Source organism: Orycteropus afer, unplaced genomic scaffold (assembly GCF_000298275.1).
Source record: "Orycteropus afer afer isolate SDZICR_OR568_19922 unplaced genomic scaffold, OryAfe1.0 scaffold00352, whole genome shotgun sequence".
NCBI lineage: Eukaryota > Metazoa > Chordata > Mammalia > Tubulidentata > Orycteropodidae > Orycteropus > Orycteropus afer.
Window position 1 is genome coordinate 1,307,356 of NW_006921939.1, and position 11,252 is coordinate 1,318,607.

At 39.1% G+C, this 11,252-nt stretch overlaps 1 protein-coding gene across 1 annotated transcript in view; it reads left to right on the top strand.

Annotated features, from left to right (window-relative positions):
* TMEM164 (transmembrane protein 164) overlaps nt 1-11,252 on the top strand; it is a 331,590-nt gene that overhangs the window by 132,127 nt on the left and 188,211 nt on the right. The window contains exon 2 of the mRNA XM_007952591.1: nt 8,845-8,894. Coding sequence (XP_007950782.1) covers nt 8,845-8,894 — 50 coding nt within the window. The remainder of the gene's footprint in view (nt 1-8,844; nt 8,895-11,252) is intronic.

Sequence of the window (11,252 nt, forward strand, 5' to 3'; positions counted from 1 at the left end):
GTAATATTGAGAAGAATGGGAATTCAAGAACACTTGATTGTACTCATGAGGAACCTGTACATAGACCAGGAGGCTGTAGTTCGAACAGAACAAGGGGCCACTGCATGGTTTAAAATCAAGAAGGGAGTGCATCAGGGTTGTATCCTTTCTCCATAGTAGTTCAATCTTTATGCTGATGAAGATTGAAGACTACGGTCTGCAGTATGGATTACATCTCAATATAAAGAAAACAAAATCCTCACAACTGGACCTATAAGCAGCATCACACTAAATGGAGAAAAGATTGAAGTTGTCAAAGACTTCACATTGATTGGTCCTACAATCAACACCAATGGAAGCAGTAGTCAGGACATCAGACAATGTATAACACTGGGCAGATTGGCTGCAAAGGACCTTTTTCAAGTGCTGAAGAGCAAAGATGTCTCCTTGAGGACAAGGTGCGTTTGACCCAAGCCATTTATTTCTAGTCACCTCATATGCATGTGCGAGCTTGATGATGAATGAGGAAGAGTGAAGAAGAGTTGATGCTTTTGAGTTGTGGTGCTGGCGAAGAATGCTGAAAGTACTGTGGACCGCTAAAAGAACTAACAGGTCTGTCCTGGAGGAAGTGCAGCCAGAATGCTCCTTGGAGGTGAGAATGGCCAGACTTTGTCTCACCTATGTTGGTCATATTGTCAGAAGGGACCATTCCCTGGAGAAGGATGTCATGCTTGGTAAGGTGGAGGGTCGACAAAAGAGAGGAAGGCCCTCAAGGAGGTAGATTGGCATAGTGGCTGAGGCGATGGGCTCAAGTATAGCAAGGATTATGGGGCTGGCATGGGACTGGTCAATGTTTCATTCTGCTGTGCATAGGGTCACTATGAGTTGGAGATGACTCAACGGCACCTAACAACAACAACAACAACATAAACATGTAGAGGAGTTGGCAGTGATATTACAGGCAGCTCCTCTACATTCTTTCCTTACCTTCTTCTAATGTTAAAATCTTACAGAACCATGGTACAGTGATCAAGATGAAGAAACTAACATTGGTAGACTATTATTAACTAAACTGTAGACTTAGTTTGGATAATGTCCTTTCTGTTCCAGGATGTATTCAAGATCCCATGTTGTGTTTAGTTGTCATGTCTCATTAGTTTTCTCTAGTGTATGTCAGCTCTTTGTGTTTGTCTTTCATGACTTTAACATTTTTGAAAGTACCATCCAGTTACTGTATAGAATGTCCCTCGTGTTTCCTAGTGATTACATCAAGATTATTGCATTTTTTTGGTAAGATTACCATAGAAATGATGTTGCGCCCTTCTTGGTGCTTCTTATCAGGAGATACATGATGTTGATATGTTAACCTTGATCACTTAATTAAGGTGTCTGCCAGGGTTCTTGACTGTGGAGATAACTGTTTTTCCCTTGGTAATTACTAAAAACCGAAAACCAAACTCGCTGCCATCAAGTTGATTCCGACTCATGGTGACAGCCATTGGGTTTCTCAGGCTGTAAATATTTACGGAAGTAGGTCGCCCCATCTTCCCTGTGCAGAATGACTGATGAGTTTTGAACTGCTGACCTTCTGGGTAGCAGCCAAATGCCTTATTCACTATGCTACCAGAGCTCCTTTGATAATTACTAAGTATCTTAAATACAGATGTCCTGTTTGTCATCATAGTTCCATTACTATTACTAGTATCTAGCACTGGTTCTTGCCGGCAGCATTTGATGTAGTGTTTGCCTAATGGTGATTTTCTGTTTTCCTCATTCCTTCCACCTTTACTAGTTTGAATTCTGCTTTAAGAGCTGTCCCTTCACTTCCATTTTTTTGAGGGAGCAGTAGAGGGGGTTGTGGTTAAGGAGAAAAGATGACAAGTTCAGAGTTACTCATCATAGGGCTGAGGTACCTGTATGACATCTGAAAGTGTCCAGAAAAGGTTTGCTATCTTTAAGGAACAACAGCTGAGGTTATGATATTGGAGGTAAGCACTATTATTATTTCCATTTAAGAAATATAGAAAGTGAGATTCAGGGTAAAAACCTGAGGCATGGTAGAAGATAAAACTAGCAAGGCAATCTGGAGCAACATTGTTGAATGCCTTGATTGTTTTGCAAAGGATTTTGGACTTTGGTCAATGGCTCACCAATACCAATTTAAGATTTGTGAGTAGGGAAATATTTATAATCATATCCTAGCTCTTGTTCTACTATAACGCTGTGTGACAATAGGAATTTATTGCCTCAAATTAAATAAAATTCAGGTACTTAATGAGTTTTATAGGCCATTGGATAAAAGAGAGATGTTGTCTAGAGTTATTGGAAAAGATTTTGTGGAGGAAATAGAACTGGCTATGGGCTTGGTTGGAATTTGCAGTGAGAGGGGGAAGAGAAAGGTCATTCAGTAAGGTATGATGCTATCAATAGCTCCTATTTATTTTATTGCTTACAATGTGCCAGACACTGAATTAAGCACTTTGTGCATTTAATCCACCCGTGTACCCTATGAGATAGTACTATAATCCCCATTTGACAGTTGAGGAAACTGAATGCAGAGTGGTTAATCATTCTCTCCCTGTTGGTAGCTGGTAAGAGAAGGCAAATAATGCATGCAAGCATGGAATTACAACAAGTAGTTTTAGATGAATTAAAAGTTTAATAGGAACTGTTGCTGATGTAGCTCATAGTAGAGCTAGATTTTTCTATTGCAATCAATAATTATAGCTACTATGTATTGTGCTAGTTATGTGCTAGGCCTTGTGCCAAGTACTTTTCTTTATCTCATTTGAGCCACTCAAAAACCTTATGAGACATAGCACAGTTATGATTTTTATCCTTATTTTAGAGATGACAAGTCCTCTAATCTCTTGCCCAAGGTTACATTCCTGGTGAGTGGCAGAGCCAATGTGTGGACTGAAGTCTGTCTTCATTCTAAAGCTTGTACTTAGCAATACAACCAGCCACTCCTCTGAAGGAAGGTTGGGCAATCCTACTTCCGTAGTGATACTGCCTCGGAAACCCAAGGAGGGGTAGCTATGAGTCGGGGCCGACTCGACGGCACATAACAACAACAACAACAACAACCTGCCCTGCTTCCATCCCTTTAATAGGGGTAGATTTGTCAGTGGGTCCAGAAAACTTGATACTTATGAACAGAGTCCTCTGTCTGCTGGAGATTGGATATGAGCACTGTCAAATATGCCTTTGCAACTCTTCTTTTTCTGTATCTCAGTGGCTGACCAACCCATATTCTTTAGGTATACTTCCTGCAGGTTACAACCTCATCTTTGAAATCTTGGAGCCCTTCTGTCTGTAAGATGACCTTGCAGCCTTTTTCATCTGTTGTATGTTGATTTTAAAGTTCAACTTCAAGGAAGCATTCTTATTTCCTTTTTATCTAAATTCTTGAGGTAAGCCTCTTTATAACCTCCCTATACTGACAAAGAGACTGGCGGTTCAAACCCACCAGCCACTCCTTGAAAAGAAGGTTGGGCAGTCTACTTCCGTAGTGATACTGCCTTGGACACCCAAGGAGGGGTTGCTATGAGTTGGGTCTGACTCCATGGCCATAACAGCATACTGACAAAAATGGCAAGTTCTAAGAGAGAGATGAAAAAGGAACTGATGGCAGAACAGAAGATGAGCATTTAACTACAAAATGTAGGGAAGACTTTTTGGAGAAATTGATTCTTAATTTTTGTACTTGAAGGTTAAATTTGAGTAAGATACGGGAGGAAAAGTAGGAAAGCCATTCTGGAATAGCGAATAGCAACTGCAGAGTTCCTTGATGTTGGAGATTTTAATTAAAAAAAAAAAAAAAGCTTATGAAAATATTGGGAAACAACAGGGGAATCTATAATCCCAGGGTTGTAAAAGATTTTCCAAGCATGATATTAAAGGCAAAAGCCACAAAGGGAATGACAGATATATCTGATTACATAAAAATAAAGAAACTTTTATACATCAAATCACTACAAACAGAACTGATACAATGAGAAACTGGCAAAAATATTTGCAATATATATCAAATGTTACTGTTGTTAGTTGGCATTGAGTCAGCTCCCACTCACGGTAACCCCATCCATTGTTGTTGTTGTTGTTATTGTTATGTGCCGTCAACCCCATCCATAGTGACCTGAAATGTTGCCTGGTCCTGGACCATCTTCATGATAGTTGGTGTGTTCAAGTCCATTGTTGTAGCCACTGTGTATTTTGAGTGCTTTCTAACCTACGATGAGCATCTTCTGGCACTCTATTGGCCAATATTCTGTTTTAATCTATTGAGTAATTTTTATAAGTAGATTGCCAGACCTTTCTTCCTGGTCTTAGTCTGGAAGCTCTGCTTAGTCTGTCCACCTTAGATGACCCTGTTGGTCTTTGAGACACAAGTAGCATAGCTTCTAGCATCATACCAACATGCAAGCCATCACAATATGACAGACTGAAAGATGTGTGGTGTATTAAGTATCATTAACATGTAAATAGCTCTTAAAGCTCAATGAGAAAAATGACACCAGTTAAAAAATAGGCAAGGCCCATAAAAGAAGCAATACAGCTAACCAATAAACATATTAGAAAATAGTTTAACATTTTTTTGGTTATCTGGGGCATACAAATTCAAATAATAAGTTGTATGTATGTGTTGCTTTTTAACCAAATCCTAGTTACCAAATGATAATTGGTCAAGTTTTAACAGAAAAAACATTTTCTCATTTGTTGCTGATGGGGATATAAATGGCTTTTCTGTATTCAGTAGTGCTTTTGTATTCAAATAACTTTTCTAGAGGGCATTTTAGCATTTAGATTTATGGATCAAAATCCTTAAATGTATATTCCCTTTCACCCAGAAATTCTTCTACAAATATAAACTGAGAAAATAGAAAAGGATTTGGAAATTTAGACACAATTTACATGTATAACAGGAGGGGGTTGCTTGAGTAAATTATTGCATATCCACATCATTGAATAAAATGAAGCTATTGGAAAATGAGGGTGTAGAAGCCTATTTCTTGCCATGAAGTATGTCCAGGATACCATGCTGGAGTGGTAGGCAGGATCCAGAGCAGAGTTGTCCTTGTCTGCCATGCCAAGGAACTTAAACTTTTTCTGCAGGTGCTAGCAAGCCATTGAAGGATTTAAGTGGCATTTTAAATAGATCCCTCTTGCAACAATGTGCTTGGAGGCCAGGAAACCAGAGAAGACTATTGTAGTGGTCTAGAAAGAGATGATGAGGGCCTGGAGATAAGAGCATCAGTGAATAGAGCTATATGACAGCCATTGGGCAACTCAGAGAATTAATCTTCTTTATGGTGGAGAATGGTGATGAGCATTTGTCCTTAGAAATCCCCAAATAGCTGTGTGCCATCATAGGTGGTGGAGCCAGGAGACCTGGACCCAGAGGGCTGGACCTGGGAAAATTAAAATGTAATTTTCATGTGACTCCTTTGGTTAATGATCCTCATGGATGTGGCACAAGCATGACAGAGCAGAGAGGTTCAGTGTCGTAAATCTTTAAAGTTGCTGAAGGAGGCCATGAGTTTGCTGGAAATAGAATATGATGAATTTGGAGTGCCTTTTCAAATCTGCTGGTTTGACATGTCTACAAATACCTGATTTGAAGATTTCTTGAAAAAGATACCATCTATCCTGGTGATGGAAATAAACAGGAAAGATAAAAAAGGCCAAAGTATTGGCTAGGATGACTTGACCGCATGAAAGGAGCTATTAGAAACTCCATTTAGTATCAAGCCTCAAAAGAAGTTTGATCCATGACTGAATGGATGATAATATGACAAGCCATTCTGCTAGACGGGGACTGGAGGTTTGCTCCATTTAATAGATTCCTGGCCTTCTGGCTTAGGTCTTCTGTGGATCAGAACCAGCCAAATGGATGAGTTATAGGGAAATCTACCCTCAAGAATTGACACATCTTCTCTTGGCTGTGAGTATAGGAAAGCAAGAGTTAACTGTGGGGCAATACAACTGTATTGTATTTTTGCTTCTCTGCTTAGCATGTTGGAGGTGTCTAGAAACTTAGGAAGGCTACTGGCCTATTAGAGAGATTGACTTTTCCAGGGCCATTGGGGGGCCCTGCCTATTCTCTGTGTACTGTAGCTACTGAGCGTAGCCTTTTGTGGGCCTGATGCTGGGTAACTATGTTGTTCATCCTCCACCTTGGTCCCTTTCCTAAGGTGAGTAACTTTACTGCTGGGGTCAGTGGTAAAGAATAACAGCTTTGTTTATTTCTTACTTGGACTGCTCCTGAGGGGGTGGGGTGGGGAGTAGGGGTATGTTCATGTTTGAATGATTGAAATTCCAAGTCTGCAATCCTTATCCATAATGATTAGGGGCAGATGTATTTCAGAAATCAATACTTTTTTTATTTTAGAAAGGTAATATAGTATATCTAGTGTATTTTACATTTATTCCCAGTAGAGTCTGGGGCAGCACCCCATAATCAAATACATTATTATTTTTATGGAAAATATATTCACTGTAAATGGAATAAATCAAGTTTGTTAATAGCATCATATCAGTTCAAATCAGGTTTTGCTACCAAATTGGCTTTGAAAAAAGAAAATTCCATTTTCAGAGCTTTTTGGATTTGGGGATTGCCAGTAAAGGACTGGAGACTTGTAATTGTCACTGCTTTTATGCTTTTAATCAAACTGATCCACAGGGAGAAAAGTCATGTTCTCGATGGATATTTTCCTGGGAGGGGTTCTTTGATGAGGTATTGTGCAGGTGATAGACTGATTTCTGGCCATATTCCTTTCAAGCCCTCTTCTCTCTTCCCTTCTCCTTTCTCTTCCTCTTGGCAGGAATTCAAGCAGGTGCCTTTCCTTATAGATGTTTTCCTTAAAAATATAAACTGAGATAACATATACATGACAAAGTCAACAGTCTATAATGCAGATAATATATGTTAACGAGATTTCTCAACAAGATAGTGAAACACATGCATGCTTTCTAAACAACACCATTAAGTCACTGTAATTGGTGGGAGTCTGCAAACATGAGTTCCATTAGTTTATTAAGCAGTTGACTACTAACCGAAGGGTTGGTAATTCCAACTCATCCAGAGATGCTTTAGAGGAGAGACCTGTCCGTCTGCCTCCGAAAGGTCATAGACTTGAAAGCCCTATGGAGCAGTTCTACTCTGCACACATGGGGTCTCCATGAGTCAGAATTAACTCGAGGGCAACTAACAACAGTCCTTCCCAGTGTCTTTGACCCCTGTAGTAGTTCAAACATTCATTTTTATCAGCCTGCCTGTGACTGAATCTCTGGGGGCATTTGTTGAACATACAGATTCCTGGGCCTTGGGTCCCAGACTTTTTGAATCTGATTCTGAATCAGAGAGCCCAGGAATTTGTATGTTTAACAAGTCCAGCAGGGGTTTCTTTTTGCCTCCTAACATTTGAAAACTGCTGTGTGGATGAAGGTCAAATTGCCACAGCTGCAAGTTTTTAAACTCTGTGCAGTCCGACTTAGGTCACATCAAAGTAGCACGGAATTGACTTGTCTCTTAGAAGGGTGACATTCTTCTGGTTTGGTTTGCCTTGGAAGAACAGAAGAGCAAAAATCACTCAGGCATGCTCAGAAACAAACCAATCAAAGAGAGATTTGGAGCTTTGGGTGGCAGTATTAATAGAGTTGAGAGATAAAAACAGGATGCCCAGTTAAATTTGCATTTCAGAGAAACAATGAATTTTCTTTTAGTATAATAAGTTCCATGCAATGTGTAGGACATAAATATGCTAAAATATTATCCATTATCTGAAATCCAATTTAACTGCATGTCCTATTATTTTTATTTGCTACATCTGGCAATACTGGGTATTGATAAACCCACCTTCCGCTTTGGGAAGCAGACCAGATGGCGTTTGTGTAATGTCCCATGCTCAGAATCTATTTTCATTTGCCCTGGGCTGAAAGCTTCTAAGATTGGCTACTTGTGTCATATTGAAGAGTTGAAAAATCAAGTCAAATTGATTCTTGTTACAAAGGCTGAAAGGGCCCGTCTTAAGTTCTCTAGTGCTGCTGTAACACAAATACCATAGGTGGGTGGCTTTAACAAACAAATTTATTTTCTCACAGTTTAGGAGGCTAGAAGTCTTAATTGAGGGTGCTGGTTCTGTTGTTGTTAAGTTCCATCAAGTCGGACCCAACTCATAGAGACCCCTCCTTGGGTTTCCTACTTGACAGCATATAACAACAGCAACAGCAACAACATCACTAAGGAAGTAGATTACCCAGGTTTTCTCTTTTGGCTCTGGAAGGACCACCATGTCTCTTTTGAGCTTCTGCTCCTGGGCAATCTTCACATGGCTTGGCCTCTCTCTTCCCGCATTTCTGTTCTGCTCCCTTGTTTAATCTCTTATATATCTCAAAAGAGATGATTTGCTCAAGATACACCCTGTGCTAATCTTGTCTTACTAACATAACAAAGAGAACCCATTCACAAATGGGATTTTAACCACAGGCCTAGAGGTAAACATTTATAATATATATTTTGGGGGGACATAATTCAGCCCTAAGAGGGACTATGAAAAATGTTTGAAACTTGGCTTAAGGAAAACGTGCCCATTTCCTACCCACAAAACACATTTCCATCCCCATGCTCTCTCTCTTTGTATTGTGTGTGTGTGTGTGTGTGTATACACATACATACATGTGCATATGCAAACACAAACATACACTCTGGAAAACCACCAGCTTACCTTTATAATCTTTTATATTACTTTTTTTGTGTTAAGAGTTTTCATTATTTAAAAAAATTTTTTCCTTGAATATTAAAGTAACATGGACTCACTGTGTCCAGCATTTCTCTTGATAACCATACTTCTTTTTCAATTGCAGATATTTCTCCTGGCCTGCCCTCCATGTCGAGGAGCTATCGTTGTTTTCAAGTAAGGGAAAATTATTTTTTGCTCTGTTGTCATTGCTATTCAAACTGATAATAAATGATGATGTGTACATTGCTGTGAATGCCCTGGGCTTGAGCCACTATTACTCTGGGTTTTCCCAAAGGACAAAAGTCAATGAGGACCAGTGAAATGGGGAAATATTATATTTGGAGATCTGTTTTTTTTGTTATCACATAACATACCTTTTAAGCAAATCCTCAGAAGGTTGCTGCCCTCCTAAAGTTTTGCTTGAGAATATGCTGGAAGCCAGACAACTCCTCTCCTCTCAAGAATCTTTCAATTGCGATCCTATTGTGACACTAAGGATTTGGTTCTTCACTTTGAAGGACGTTATTTTTTTGTTTTAGTTTGGAAAGTGCAAATCGAAGCGGGGATAGGAAGATACACCTTATTACAAGCCTTAACTTCCTTAAAAATGTTGTTATTGTTAGGTGCCATTGAGTCGATTCTAAGTCATCATGACCAACCACGTGTGTTACAGAGAGAACTGCCTCATAGGATTTTCAAGGCCATTATCTTTACAGAAGCAGATCACTTGGAGCTGCTGGGTGGCTTCAAATCACCAGCCTTTTGGTTAGCAGCCGAGCACTTAATCATTTGTGCCACCAGGGCGATTTTTCTTAAAAATAGCAAGCATCGAATTTGTCAAAGTATTTTGCAGGCAAATCATGTTTATCAGAAGGCAGGTTTGCTTAAATGAAATTTTCAAGAATCCCAGAACTTTCATTTTAACTGTTGAGTTGTGACCATCTCACTTATCAAAACTTTTCTTAGTGTTGTTAATGAGAAGCTAAGTTGAATGAATTAATGTCATCTCTTTTCCCCTTTCCCTGGGCCCCATTTTGGAGCTGTTCATGAGCAGTGAAATGGCGGCTAGCCAGAGGGAGAGAACAGGAAGTAAAGAGCCCAGCAGATCCTTGGATAATTGAGAGTGGTGAAAATGGCTTTCTGATTTACTTAAGTCATTAAAGTGTTAGGTAGAGGGAAAAATACCCCATTTGCTGCTTCAAATAGCCACTTAGTCTCTTGCCTTAGGTGAGTAACTTTCTGCTGGGTGAGGGGTAATGGATCCTGATTTCATCTATTTCTTACTTGGACAGCTCCTAAGGGGAAGGGGTATTTAACCTTGTTTCCCTCCCTTGATTTTCCAAAATGAGCTCAATGATTCAGTGTAATGTTTTTAAAGTAACATTTATTGATTTTATTTCATTATTATGAAAGTTACAGTTCCCATTTTAGGAAATACAGAGGCACATAAAGGAGAAAATAAACATTGCTTATAATCCAACTTGAAGAGATAATTTTGACTATTTCCTTTTTTTCATAAGCAGAGATCATACTATATATTTAGATTTCTTACTGTAGCCTTTCTGAATTTATTTATACATTTGTATACATACTTAAACGTATAAATATGATTGCTGAGTTTATTTTTTGTGATAAATATATATAACAAAACATTTGGCAATTAAACAATTTTTATATGTATAATTCAGTGACATTGATTATATTCATTATGTTGTACAATCATTACCACTGTCCTTTTCCAAATTATTCTACCACCATTAACAGAAACTGAATTTATCTTTTTTTGTTTTTTCCCCCTATTTTGTTAGTTGTTTTTTGTCTCCTTGCTCTGCCTTTTCCCACTCATCACAGCATATTATTACCAAACCAGTATGCATCTTTCCATATTTTTCTCTATGGTTATATAATCATATATCCTCCCCCCCCCAAAAAAAAAAAACCCACAGACTCAACTGCCATCCAGTTGATTCCCACTCATAGTGACTCTTCCCTGGGTTTCCGAGGCGGTATCTCTATGGAAGTAGATTGCCCAGTCTTCCTTCCAAGGAGTGGCTGGTGGGTTTGAACCACCAGCCTTTTGGTGAGCCATCAAATGCCTTAGGCACTACACTACCAGAGCTCTCAGCCATATATGTATGTGTGTGTGTGTGTGTGTGTGTATTTTTTTTTCTGGTTCACACACACTTCACACAGACATATAGATAGAATTTTGGAATCTTTTGTTCTTCACTGTTTTCTAAAAATGGAATTTTATTATACATACTTTAATATACCTTGCTCATTCAACAGTATTTCATGGAAATCTATGAAAATCAGTTGGTGTAGCTTTTATTATTTTTAAAAGCTACATGGTAGCGTAGTGCCTAAGGAACTTGACTGCTAACCAGAAAGCTGGTGGTTCAAACCCACTAGCCACTCCTCGGAAGGAAGATGGGGCAATCTATTTCTGAAGTGATACTACCTCGGAAACCCAAGGAGGGGTCTCTATGAGTCGGGTCCGACTCGACAACACATAACAACAACAACACCACG